The 14,487-nt window shown below is 43.6% G+C and overlaps 1 protein-coding gene across 1 annotated transcript in view; it reads left to right on the plus strand.

The window, feature by feature from the left end:
* LAMA1 (laminin subunit alpha 1) overlaps positions 1-14,487 on the plus strand; it is a 227,636-nt gene that overhangs the window by 87,744 nt on the left and 125,405 nt on the right. The window contains exons 19-21 of the mRNA XM_077492481.1: positions 6,746-6,957; positions 10,616-10,722; positions 14,198-14,378. Coding sequence (XP_077348607.1) covers positions 6,746-6,957; positions 10,616-10,722; positions 14,198-14,378 — 500 coding nt within the window. The remainder of the gene's footprint in view (positions 1-6,745; positions 6,958-10,615; positions 10,723-14,197; positions 14,379-14,487) is intronic.

The following is a 14,487-nucleotide window of genomic DNA, read 5'->3' on the forward strand; positions in this document are numbered from 1 at the left end:
TACTAATCAAATGCAAATCAGACGTTGTGTTCACTTATGATAAAAAAAATTCTAGCCTGCACCTTCAGGTTTTGTCTCCTGAAAAGTTGGAATCGGCTGTTGAAAGGACTATACTAACTATCAGATAATCGGCCTGATCACTCGTCATACAAAATTTTTCTTCCGATCTTCTTGTCGTGTGTACAGGCGTTTACTCCGTTGCCTCTTACAAAAAAAGCCACAATCCACAAAGAGCTTACAAAGCATGAATGAATGAATGAATTAAATACTTGTATAGCACACAATGCGAACTGAATCGCCTCTAGCATCAAAGGGATCTCATTGTTGGAAGGTATCAGTCAGGAGAAGGTGCAAAAAAAATTCCAAGGCATTAGATATACCATGGAACACAGTGAAGATAGTCATCAACAAGTGGAAAAAAATATGGCAAAACAGGATGTTTTTGGACATACTTCCAAAAATGATTAAAAACAAAACAAAAAGAAAACTAGTCTTGGAAGCTGGCAAGGGACCTACAGCAACATTAAAGGAGCTGGTTGTGTACTAGATATGACAACAATCTCCCATATTCTTCATATGCCTGGGCTGTGGGATAGGGTGGTGGATGGAAGCCTTTTCTTACTAAGCCCTTGTACACATGGTCCGAAATTCCAACCACAAAATCCCTCTGATTTTTTCCGACGGATTTTGTCTGAAACTGGTGTTGCATACACACGGTCAGACAAAGTTGTTGGAAAATCCAATCGCTCGGAACGTGATGATGTTCGTTCCTTCCGACCGGACTACGTTCAGCCTAGTAGCCAATAGCTTTGCTCTCATACTTTGATTTGAGCATACGTGGCACTTTGTCCGATCGGAATTCTCTACTAACGACCGTAAAAAGTCAGATCGGATTTTGTTGTAGGAAAATTTGAGATTCTGCTCTCAAATTTTTTCTGTCAGAATTTCTGATTGGAAAAGGTCTGATAGAGCCCACACATGATCGGATTTTCCGACAATATAATACGATCGGACTGTTTCCATTGGAATTTCTGACCGTGCGTACAAGGGCTAAGAAAAACATTCAAGCCCGGTACATCTTGCAATTGCAATGGCAAAAACCTACATCAGATCTGCTAAAAGCATGTGGGAAAATGGGTTATGGATTATAAGACCAAGATAACTTTTTGGCAATAATTCCAAAAAGTATGTTTGGCACAAAGCCAGCAATGTGCATCACCAAAAAAGCACCATACACACAGTAAAGCATGGTGATGGCAGCATTGTGCTTTGGGTCTGTTTTTCTTCACTGGATTTGGGGCTTTAGTCAAGGTGGAGTGAACAGTTCCAAATATCAGTCAATTTTGGCACAAAACCTTCAGTCTTAAAGGCTGCTAAAAAGCTGAAGATAAAGAGGATCTTCACCCTTCAGCTTGACAATGACAACAACGTATACGTACAAATCAAAAAGAATGGCTTTACCAGAAGAAAATCAAAGGTTTTGGAATGGCCTAGCTAGAAACCAGACCTGAATCCAATTGACAATCTGTGGGTTGAACTGAAGAATGCTGTGCACAGGAGATGCTGTCACAATCTGGCAGATATGGAGCACTTTTGCAAGGAAGAGTGGGCAAAGATTCCCAAGGCAAGATGTGCTATGTTGGAGACTGTATGCTGCCATAAAATCGAAAGGTGCTTCGACAAAGTATTAGTTTAAGGGTATGCATATTTGGGCAACCACATTATTGTAAGTTTGTTATTTTTACTTTTCTCCCCAGTTTGTCTTTAAATTAATTGCACATGCTATAGGTCACATTAAGGGTCCTTTCACACGGGATGGATCCGTGATGATCCTCCCCGTGAACATGTTCTTCCGCTGACACCCGCTATCCCATAGGGATGCATGTATGTCCGTATTTCATCCAAAAGCGGATGGATGAAATACGAACATACTGTCCACACGTGTGAAAGGGGTCTAAAGGTGGAAAAAACTCAGAAGTCATATATCTGGCATTTTCACTTTTTCTTTCCTCGGTAGCCTACAGCCCAACTCAAACTTTGGATAGTATGCGGAAAGGTTATAACCTCTCTGGTTTTTACAGCTTTCTGTGTCCTCACTGGGGGTATTTCTCCCACATCCCCCTGGTGACAGGAAACAGACAGACATTAAGGGACTGATGTATCAAAATTGGAGAGTGCAAAATCTGGTGCAGCTCAGCATAGAAACCAATCAGCTTCCAGGTTTTTTTGTCCAATCTTAATTGAACAAGCTGAAGTTAGAAGCTGACTGGCTACCATGCACATCTGCACTAGATTTTGCACTCTCCAGTTTTAATAAATCAACCCCCAAGTGATTAAATATCCCTAAATAAAGACAATAGCACCAAGAAAAAAAAACACTCAAAATATTGCATATAGGATCATGTGAAAAGTAAGTATGCCCTGTGGAAATACAAAGGCACCGCTGTAGGTGAAACCACACAGGAATGCTGAACAGAAGTAGGAGTGCTGGCTCAGCTCACAACTGAAAAGATGGGAAGAAGAACTGGACAGCCGTACATTCTGAAAACCACATTTATTGTCTTATGCCATAAACAGCTAACAGTTAAGTGAAGAAGGAAGGCGTGTACACCTAGTGCATTACCAGAGATAATTTAATAAGAATACATTTTTGTATAAAAGTGGGTACTCACAAAATGCAACTGACAAAAGGCCATAAACACAGTAGTGCATGGACATGCACAGAACACGGGGTACAGCTAATGTGTTTTGGGGCGCACCCCCTTCCTCAAAGCTAGGCTACTCTGCATTTTGTGAGTACACACTTTTATACAAAATAAAATATTAAATTATCTCTGGTAATGCACAATGCACCTTCCATTTCTGTTTTTCTTGTAGTTCCTTTCGGATTACCCCATCTGAGGAAGGCAGCATCCACCTAGTTTTGGGATACCATATATACCTTTCACACCACCATTTTATTTGACATCTGTTACTCCTCACCTTGGAAGACATATTAGCGCTGGAGGTGACTGTGTTTTTTTGTATCTTAAGTGAAGAAGGAACTGAAAATGGGCTAACACATTTCACACCAGCACTTAATCGTAGCCACAATAATTTTGTAATGATGAAACGTGTTGGGTGGAGCCTAGGGAAGATGCTGTTGAGGAGAGGACTGCTTTGAAGAAGATAGGAGATCTTCTGTGAATCTCTGCATTGAGAGCCCAAACACAGTACCACCTACCGTATATACTCGAGTATAGGCCGACCCGAGTATAAGCTGAGGCCCCCAATTTACCCCCAAAAAACTGGGAAACCTATTGACTCGTGTATAAGCCGAGGGTGAGATATGCCTGTCCATCCCTGTGTGTGTCCGTCCATCCCTCTGTGTCCGTCCATCCCTGTGTGTCCGTCCATCCCTGTGTGTGTGTCCATCCATCCATCCCTGTGTGTGTGTCCATCCATCCATCCCTGTGTGTGTGTCCATCCATCCATCCCTGTGTGTGTGTGTGTGTGTGTGTGTCCATCCATCCATCCATCCCTGTGTGTGTGTGTGTGTCCATCCATCCATCCCTCCCTGTGTGTGTGTGTGTGTCCATCCATCCATCCGTGTGTGTGTGTGTGTGTGTGTGTGTGTGTGTGTGTCCGTGCAGCCTTGTGTGTCCAGCCTACCTGTGTCCGTCCGGTCCCGTCCCGAGCCTCCGTGTCGTCCCGTCCCGAGCCTCCGTGTCGTCCCGTCCCGAGCCTCCGTGTCGTCCCGTCCCGAGCCTCCGTGTCGTCCCATGCCAGGATCGCCGCTCTTCGTCGGCGCCCTGGCAGCCATTCCCCTGTTCAAAAGCCGCGCCTCCGCCTCCGCCTGTGATAGGCGGAACACTCAATTTCCCAGCAGTCAGTGTTCCGCCTATCACGGACATCGGCTCACTCGGATGAGCCGATGTCCGCGGAGGCGGAGGCGCGGCTTTTGAAAGGTAGAATGGCCGCTGTCTGTCTGCTCGACACGCTGTTCGGGCAGTCAGACAGCGGTGACTCGAGTATAAGCCGAGGGGGGCACTTTCAGCCTCAAAAAAGAGGCTGAAAATCTCGGCTTATACTCGAGTATATACGGTACCTAGCAGCCTTGTCGATCTGAGTTTTTAAAGAGGAAGTTTTAAAGCATTATTAGTTTTACCCACATGTAAATCCATCTTTTATCTGGCTTTAAAATAGGTTTGACTGTGTAGAGCACTTTGTTATTTCCCTTGTTATTTTGAGTGACATCTACTGAGTGCTTTAGGATTCCAAAGCATGGTTACAAGCACTGAGGTGACCTTAGCCTTAAGCTCTGTACACATGATCAGAATATCGTACAAAAAAATACCGCTTTCAAATCAATCGTACGATAAACTGATCGTACACAGTTTTTTGTCTGAAAGTTTCCGAAGGGACAAACATGACAATTTTTCTTGTATGATACCAGATTGTATGATTTGCATTTAATCAGTACAGTTTTCATGGTTAGTAAGGTTGAATAAAGACACCAGTCCATCCAGTTCAACCTGAGTGTCTACAATTGTCCCTATCCCTGTTCATTGCACACTCACATCGGTCCCTACCCTCAAGGAGCCCACAATCCAAGGTCCCCATTCATATGCTAGGGCCAGTTTTGGACAGAACCCAATTAGCCTACCTGCATGTCTTTAGAGTGTGGGAGGAAACTGGAGTACACGGAGGATACCCACGCAGGCACAGGGAGAACATGCAAACTCCGAGTACAAAGAAGGGCAACAAATCTAATAAAGGGTCTGGAGGATATTCGTTATGAGGAAAGGTTGCGAGCACTGAACTTATTCTCTCTGGAGAAGATGCTTGAGGGGATCTGATTTCAATTTACAAATATCGTACTGGTGACCCCACAATAGGGATAAAAAAAATTTGTGGAAGGGAGTTTAATAAGACACATGACCACTCATTAAAATTAGAAGAAAAGAGGTTTAACCTTAAACTACGTAGATGGTTCTTTACTGTAAGAGCAGCAAGGATGTGGAATTCCTTTCCACAGGCGGTGTTCTCGGGGGGGGGGGGGGGGGGGCATCGATAGTTTCAAAAAACCATTAGATAAGCACCTGAAAGACCACAACATACAGGGATATACACTGTAATACTGACATATAATAACACACATGGGTTGGACTTGATGGACTGTTTTTTTCCAACCTCACCTACTATGTATCTATGTAATATAGTTGCACTTATCATTTAAATTTGTTTTTCACAGACTTTATGACCACTGTTGATAAGTTTGATACAGTTGCACTGTACGGATTTTTTTGATTTCTAATTTTCACATGACTTAATAATGTATATGTACATTTAGTGCAGCTTGTCATTATTATGGTTTAAAAAATGACCTAACAATTGCCTCCATGTTTTGGTGACATTTGTTGGAGAGTCGGATGTTAGTGTCCTTAACCACTTGGGTACCGCGCTATTGCAAAATGACGGCAATAGCGCGGACCCACATTTCCGGGACTACGTCTATTGACGTCATCCCGGATACGAGCGGCCTGCGCGCCCCCTGAGGGGCGCGCGCGGCGCGCTCTGTGATCGGCGAGTCCGTGAGACTCGCCTGATCACCGATCCGTGTAAGGGGTCGATCCCGACCCCTTATCACGTGATCAGCTGTCAGCCAATGACAGCTGATCATGTGATAAAACGGAGCCGGTAATCGGCTAGTATTCCTCCTCGCGCTGACAGCGCGAGGAGAAAAAAAAAAAGCCGATCGCCGGCGGCCGTGTTCGGGACATCAGTCCCGATCACGGCCAGCAATTTAAACGGACACCTGCCCCCTGCCAGTGCCCACCTGCCACCCGCAGTGCCATCCTGAAATAAAGTAAGTGCCCCCCTGTCAGTGCCACCCAGCAGTGCCCATAGTGCCCACAGTGCCACCCAGCAGTGCCCACAGTGCCACCCAGCAGTGCCCACAGTGCCACCCACAGTGCCACCCAGCAGTGCCACCCACAGTGCCACCCAAAATCTGCCTCAAAGGTGCTGCACCCCAGTGCCGCCCATCAGTGCCCAGCAGTGCCGCCCATCAGTGCCCAGCAGTGCCGCCCATCAGTGCCCAGCAGTGCCACCTATCAGAGCCACCTATCAGTGCCACCTATCAGTGCCCATCAGTCCCATCTATCTGTGGTACCTATCAGTGCCCATCCGTGCCACCCATCCGTGCCACTTATCCGTGCCACCCATCCGTGCCATCTTATCTGTGCCCATCTTTGCCCATCAGTGCCGCCTTATCTGTGCCCATCGGTGCCGCCTTATCTGTGCCTATTAGTGCCGCCTTAACTATGCCTATCAGTGCCCACCAGTGCAGCCTATCAGTGCCCACCAATGCAGCCCATCAGTGCCCACCAATGCAGCCCATCAGTGCCCACCAATGCAGCCTATCAGTGCCGCCTAATCAGCGCACTTCAATGAAGGAGAAAAATGACCCGTTTGCAAAATTTTATAACAAACTATTAAAACATGATTTTTTTTTTTTTTTTTTTTGCATCTTTTTTTGTTTGTTTAGCAAAAAATAAAACTCCGAGCTGTAACTAAATACCACCAAAAGAAAGCTCTATTTGTGGGAAAAAAATGATAAAAATTTCATTTGGGTACAGTGTTGTATGCCCGCGCAATTGTCATTCAAAGTGCATCAGCGCTGAAAGCTGAAAATTGGTCTGGGACTGAGGGGGGTTTAAGTGCCCAGTAAGCAAGTGGTTAAAGAATCCCTTCTTTGTTCCAGATGTGCCAATGGATACTATGGAAATCCATCAGTGCTGGGAGGATCCTGTGTCCCTTGCGATTGTAATGGCAATATAGACCCCTTTGAAGATGGCCATTGTGATGCAGTGACAGGAGAGTGTTTGAAATGTATTGGAAACACAGCTGGGCCCTACTGTGAAAGATGCGCTGATGGCTTCCATGGAGATGCCATTATTGGGAAGAACTGTACCGGTAAGATGTGATGTGGTTCTAATTTCTGCATTGCTGAATAAAGGAATGCAAAGGTGTTGTAATAAAGTTTATGTTATAAAGTTTTGTATTGCTTTTATATGATTTTTGAAGCTTGGCCAATACCAGGTTAGTGATGTTGCTCCCCAAACAGTGGAATGTTCTTTGCATGTCACACAACACTATACAGTGGGATGCCAAGCTGCCACATTATTTCTTTAATCACACACGATAGTTGCATATTAGTGAATATACAGCAATTAAACTGAGCTAAGAAAGCATCCATGACAACAATGACACCATGCTGTGCCCTGAGAAATGTTGCCCTCTCTCTTTCGCTCTCGCTCTCACTCTCATTGTCTCTTTCTCGCTCGCTCTCTCTCTCACACTTGCTCTCTCTCGTGCTCTCTCTGTGTGTGTGTCTCTCTCTCTCTCGCACTCTCTCTCTGTCTCTCACTCTCTATGTCTCTCTTGCTCTCTCTCTCTCTCTCTTGCTCTCGCTCTCTCTGTCTCTCTGTCTCTCTCGCTCTCTCTCTCTTGCTCTCTCTGTCTCTCTCTCTCTCTCGCTCTCTCTGTCTCTCTCTCTCACCCTCTCTGTCTCTCTGTCACTCTCTCTCTCTTTCGCTCTCTCTCTCTCGCTCTTTCTGTCTCTCTCTCCCACTCTTTCTCGCTCTCTCTGTCTCACTCTCACTCTCTCTCTCTCTTGCTCTCTCTATCTCTCTCTCTCCCTCTCACTCTCTCTCTCTCTCTCTCTCTCCCTCTCACTCTCTCTCTCTCTCTCTCGCTCTCTCTCTCACTCTCTCTCTCGATCTCTGTCTCTCGCTCTCTCTGTTTCTGGCTCTCTCTCTCGATCCCTCTCTCTAGCTCTCTCTCGCTATCTCTGTCTCTTTCTCACTCTCTCTGTCTCTCCCTTGCTCTCTCTGTCTCTCTCTCGCTCTCTCTCTCTCTCACTCTCACTCTCTCTCTCTCGCTCTCTCTGTCTCTCTCTTTCTCTCCCTCTCTCTCTTTCGCGCTCTCTCTTGCTCTTTCTGTCTCTCTCTCCATCTCACTCTCTCACTCTCTCTCTCTCACTCTCTCTCTCCCTCTCACTCTCTCTCTCTCTCTCTCTCTCTCTCTCTCTCGCTGTTAAGGCTTTTTTTCCTAAAAAAACTTTTTGGTTTGGCACACTTTATACCCTGTCGGGTTCTTAAGAAAAAGGAGATCCGCAGTGCTTGTAAAATAATAAAAAAAAAAAATATTCTTTGATGTGTTGGACCTCACAAAAAGAGACAATGCAAGACATTAAAGAGAGTATTCCTACATATGCTTCAACAGACCAAGAGCAGCCCTTTACTTCATTTACACTATCTTGTCAAACATATTGGGATATCTGCATTTACACGCACATGAACTTTATTGGTATCCCTGTCTTATTTCGTAGGGCTCGATATTGAATTGGCCCACCCTTTGCAGATATAACAGCTTCAATTCTTCTGGGAAGGCTGTCCACAAGGTTTCGCATTGTGTCTATGGGAATGTTTGACCATTCATCCAGAAGCACATTTGTGAGGTCAGGCACTGATGTTGGACGGAAAGACCTGGCTCACAGTCCCTGCTCTGATTCATCCCAAAGGTGTTCTATCGAGTTGAGGTCAGGACTCTGTGCAGGCCAGTCAAGTTTCTCCACCCCAAACTCGCTCATCCACACTATATTGCCAAAAGTATTGGACCACCCCTCCAAATCATTTGATGGAGAGGTGTGGGTGTTTTTATAGGGGTTGGGCTTGGTTCCTTAGTTCCTTAGGCAGGGTTCACACCATCACCGCATGTGGCTCCCAGCAGTGGTCCGGTGTGTCCTGGTTCACCATTTCAGGTCTGAATTTCAGCTCAAATTTTTGGCTGATTTCGGACCTGAAATGGACCAAAAGATGCACAGGGCTGCTGTGCAAATTTGCACCAGAGCCGCAGTGGAGATATGTGAACCGGCTCCATAGAGAGCCGGTCAAAATCTCCTGCTATTGCAAATTGGATGCAGGGAACCCGCATCCAATTCGCAATAGTGTGAACCCAGCCTTAAGGTGTCGGCATACCAAGGCATTTTAGACAATTCAAGCTCCCATCTTTGTGGGAGCAGTTTGGGGGTGGCCCCTTCCTGTTCCAACATGACTGTGCATCAGTGCACAAAGCAAGATCCATAAAGACATGGATGAGCGAGTTTGGGGTGAAGGAACTTGACTGGCCTGACCTCAACCTGATAGAACATCTTTAGGATGAATTAGAGCAGAGACTACAAGCCAGGCCTTCTTGTCCAACATCAGTGCCTGACCTCACAAAAGCGCTTCTGGAAGATGGTCAAACATTCCTATAGACACACTGCTCAACCTTGTGGACAGCACAAGAGTTGAAGCTGTCATAGCTGTGAAGGGTGGGCCAACTCAATATTGAACCCAACGGACTAAGACCGGGATGCCATTAAAGTTCATGTGCGTGTAAAGGCAGGCGTCCCAATACTTTTAACAATATAGTGTAGCTCAGGTTATATAATGTGCATTAGAGACAGAGAGGGTTAAAGAGGCTTAAATTACCTTTGCCTGCAAGAACACAGCCTGTAGGTGTCCATAGTGATTCCCAGGTTTAGAACAATGTGATTTTGTGTAATAAAGTGTATATAAGGTATATCCAATGATGGCAAAAATGTGTGGCAAATGACCAAACAAGGAAAGGTCGCCTCTCTGCCTCTGTCAGTTATAGGCAAAAGAAAAACGTAAGTACCTAATACTAAATCAGCCCAATATAAGAGATAAAAACAACAATAATCGTAGCTACGATTAAAAGATATAAAGGAAGATATACAGTAACAACAATAGAACTGACCAGTCACTTCATTACTGCTGCAAAGCTTTATCAGATCACTGGCAATTTTACTACTGGTTTATGACTGCCATAACTTACTTTTTTTTATATATATATATATATTATATATTTATCTGTTTTAAGAGGCAATGAGTATCTCCAGCTTGACCAGTAATAATGTCCAGTTGTAGAGGAAGTATTTATTTTATGGTGTGTTTTTAAAGTATATGTGAATCTTTACCCATTCAGTTTAAAATAGAAATGCACAAAACATTTGTGTGTGTATATATATATATATATATATATATATATATATATATATATATATATATAAATTATATATATATATATATATATATATATATATATATATATATATATATATATACATATATATCTTTTTCGATAAGTGATCATATGACCTCTGCTCTCTGCTGCAAGAGCTGGGGTGGAGACTCTAGGGGGGCATGTCAGGAGGAGACAGAGAAGGAGAGAAGGAGCAATACACTGATCTTCCCAGTGAAGAGGTGTGTAGGGTGCATGTCAGCACAAATCTGATGTTTGGAGGACAGGCAGGCTGTTCTCTAAGCACAACCAGAAAACTGACCACAATGAGTTTGGATGTGTCCTCATGCCTAGTGTGGTCAGATTGAAATATGAAAGCAGAGGGGCTGGCAAGATCACCAGGTATTTCACACAAAGGAAGAAATACAAAGAGAACAGGACACTTTTTTTTATACAAGTACCTGGTACAGCATACACACATCAGGAATATGAAATGTTGGGGTAACATTCTTTAACACTGGAATTTTTTTTAATCTTTTTTAAGCATGTGACTGTCACCCAAATAGCTCTATCTCTTCAACTTGCCACCACAACAGCGGATTGTGTGAATGTAAACCACATGTCTTTGGAGAAAAATGTGATCAGTGTGAGGTGAGAGATGAAGCGTGCTATGGAGATGTGAAGACAATGTCTACTCTTTTATATGTTTTCTTATGCCCTGTACACACGGTCGGACATTCCGACAACAAAATCCGTTGGGTTTTTTCTGACGGATTTTGACCCAAACTTGTCTTGCATACACACGGTCGCACAAAGTTGTCGGAAAATCTGATCGGTCAGAACGCGGTGACGTAGAATAAGTACAACGGGACTATAAATGGACCAGCAGCCAATAGCTTTTGTCTAGTAATTTATTCTGTGTATGTGTGGCACTTTGTCCATCGGAATTGTCTACACACGATTGGAATTTAAATGATTGGACTTTGTTGTTGGAAAATTTTAGAACTTTGTGTGTCAGAAATTCTGACGGAAAAAAGTCAGATGGAGCCTACACACGATCGGATTTTCTGACAACAAAATCCGATCGCACATTTTCTGTTGGAAAGTCCGACCGTGTGTACAGGGCATTACTGTTTTGGTTCTGTTCAGGATTATAGAAAAGTTAAAGTTTAATTTTTTTTGTTGACTTAGGTAGACCTGTATATGAGTATTTGTATATACACTTTACACACTGAATTTGTAGCTGGTAAGAAAACTGTTAATGCAGAAGAGACTTGTTGGTACGTTTGATTTACTGAAGCTGGAGAGTGCAAAATCTTGTGCAGTTCCACAAAGAAACCAATCAGCTTCTAGGTTTCTTTTTATCAAAGCTTAATTGAACAAGCTGAAGTTAGAAGCTGATTGGCTACCGTGCACAGCTGCACCAGATCTTGAACTCTCCAGTTTTGGTAAATCAACCCCTGTATGTCTCCACTGCAATAAAAGTCTTACTTGTCTGAAAGCAATGTTTCTTCTGAATGCATGTCTTGGTACCAGGATGAATTAACTCCCTTAAAGGATATCTAAAGGTACATTTATTTATAAAAAACAAACGTGTCATACTTACCTCCTTGGTTCTGCACAGAGTGGCCCCCGATCCTCCTCTTCTGGGGTCTCTCAGCGGTGCTCCTGGGTCCTCCTCTTCCTGAGTGCCCCATCGGAAAAGCGCTCTCCCTCAGGGGGAACCGGGGGGTGCGCACTAGTGTCCTGCTTCTGCGTCTATTGACACAGACAGCAGGACTCTGCCCGGCCCCCCAGTTCCCGCGTCATTGGATTTGATTGACAGCAGTTGGAGCCAATGGCTGCACTGCTACCAATCTATCCAATCAGGACATGGGCTGGAGCTGGTGTGCTTGTTCCCGACACGGGAAAGACAGGGTTCAGGTAAGTAAAACTTGGGCACTGGGGGGCTTCTCACTAAAGGAGGCTTTTCACCTTAATGCATACAATGCATTAAAGAGGAAGTAAACCCTGATGAGTTTACTTCCTCTTTGATTCCCTGCAAAGGTAAAGCATAATGGACTACTATGAATCGCATAGTAGTCCATTATGTGTCACTTACCTGACACAGGAGCCAGCGAAGTCACCGCTGTCCCCTGTAGTCCGGAGCCTCCATCTTCTTGGTGGGTCTCGCTGTTCCGGCGCTGTCATTCGTCGGAGCTGTGGTGACGTCACTCCCACACATGCGCTCGGGAGCCGCCACTCGCAGCATATCGCATGCGCCATAGACAGTGGTGCCTGTCTTTCGGCAAATATCTCCTAAACCATGTAGGTTTAGGAGATATTTCTTAGACCTACAGGTAAGCCTTAATCTAGTGGTTTGTAAGGGTTAACAACCACTTTAAGGTGAAAAACCTCAAGGGTTTACAACCCCTTTAAGCATGTGGTGGAATGATGGCATTCCAGTCCAACCAATCAATATGAAGGAACCTCGAGGAAGACTGGGCGAATGAAAGCATTGATGAGGAAGTACAGCAAAGTTTAGTTTGTGAAATGTGTTTTTTTATAAAATGTAATTAATAAAAAAAAAACGATAAAACAATTTTAAATCATAGTTTGTTTTGATATAAACCTATTTTTATTTTATTTTTATTTTTTATAATATATTTGTCCCTAAATAAATATTTTTATTTTAGACAGGTATTTAACATTGTATTTGAATGTTATATATTGGCCTTGTTCACACAGGGGTACCTAAGTGTATCTTGTGCTGCATTTACGCACATGGTTATGCACAGGTGTTCTATGCATCCTCTTGCAGGCAGTCCCATTCAATTGGGATACAACGGCTGCCTGGATACAGAACATTTGGGTACGTGTGGGTGCAGGTCCTTGAATGCATACTGTCTGTGTTTGAGGCTGCATACCCGCAGTGCGCCTGTGTGAATGAGGTTATATTATACTAATGTATCAAAAAGTACTAAAGTACACCTATATGTGAAAAACCAAAATTATGTAAAATATTAAATAGATAAGGAAACAATCCAAATACATAAACAACAGTGACCAGAGTCCCAGAATAAATGTCCACTGTAATTGAATGTCTGAAATTTGAATTTTCAAACAGTACAGGCCACAGAAATTCTTGCAACCAACTACTGGATAATCATTGAAGGTGGATACTCTTACCGGATAGGTTGGACACATCCACCATATACTAATGGGTCATCAAGGCTCAAAGAGGGCTCTGATAGCCCGAACGGAAGGGTTTCCGGCCAGATGATATATCTCCTCCGGGTTAATCGTCCCAATCCTCGGTCCTCCGCAAGGGTGGATCGACTCTCCAAGACTCGGACACCTATAGAGCTTGATCTGGAATGGCTCCACGGAAGCTCACCATAGAGGGGGAAAGCACAAAAAGGCACCTCTCATAGTGAAATTTAACCAATGACGGTTTATTGTAAACAAATTTCTTGGGTATAAAAAAGCGCAAAATACATAAAAATCATGTGATATATAAATAAAAAGGAAAAGCAATGTGGGGAGCAGGAATATGCTAGCCCTCCGCGTTTTGACCCCAAAGTCATCTACTGGGGCACTATATTATACTAAGCAGCTGGCAGGCGGTGCTCTCTTTAATATCAGTAGCACTGAGGGAAATTTTATTGCTGTTTGTGCCCTCATGTTCCCCTTGCATTCTGTCCAGGGGGACACGATAACAAGCAAGAGGCAGGGGCAAATGCACATATATTGGGAGATTTAATGACCAGTCCTGTTTTGCTGACAACTATTAAATTCTAGAGATTTATCTTCACTTTTGCCCGGTGATGATGGTCCCAGGACAGGAAGGAAGGATGACTCTTCCCAATAAGAACATAGCAATAGCAGACTAACAAAGCTTCTATTGCTTCCCCAAGTCCAAAAATGCTAATAACTGCAATTACATTTTAATATTTGTATCATGACGTTCAAAATACTCATTTATACAGCATAGTTTGTAAGTTGTATCGGATGCATGTTTTTGACTTATAATTATTCATCTGTTCTAGGTGGAAAAAACTGTGAATATATTTTAATATTAATCAGTTGATAACTGATTTCCTTTCTTTGATCTCTATAAAATTAAATTCCATGTTTTTATTCACAGCCTGGATTCTATGGCTTGACATCTGGCTTTGGCTGTTTGCCTTGTAACTGTAGCTTATCAGGGTCAGTTTCGGGAGTGTGTAATGATGCCGGTCAGTGCCCATGTGTTAATGGAGTGGCAGGACTTAAATGTGACATCTGTGCCCATGGATTTTATGGATATCAGGATGGCGGCTGTACACGTAAGTTTTTAAACTGACTCGTTTTGATTTTAAAGACTAACCCCATAATGATCTGATTGGAAATGAGCAGGTAAGTGTTAAGCTTTTTTTTTTTCTTTTAACCTGGGTG

The sequence above is a fragment of the Lithobates pipiens genome, unplaced genomic scaffold, assembly GCF_037356315.1.
Source record: "Lithobates pipiens isolate NorthernLeopardFrog02 unplaced genomic scaffold, aLitPip1_a1.2 Scaffold_19, whole genome shotgun sequence".
Lineage (NCBI taxonomy): Eukaryota > Metazoa > Chordata > Amphibia > Anura > Ranidae > Lithobates > Lithobates pipiens.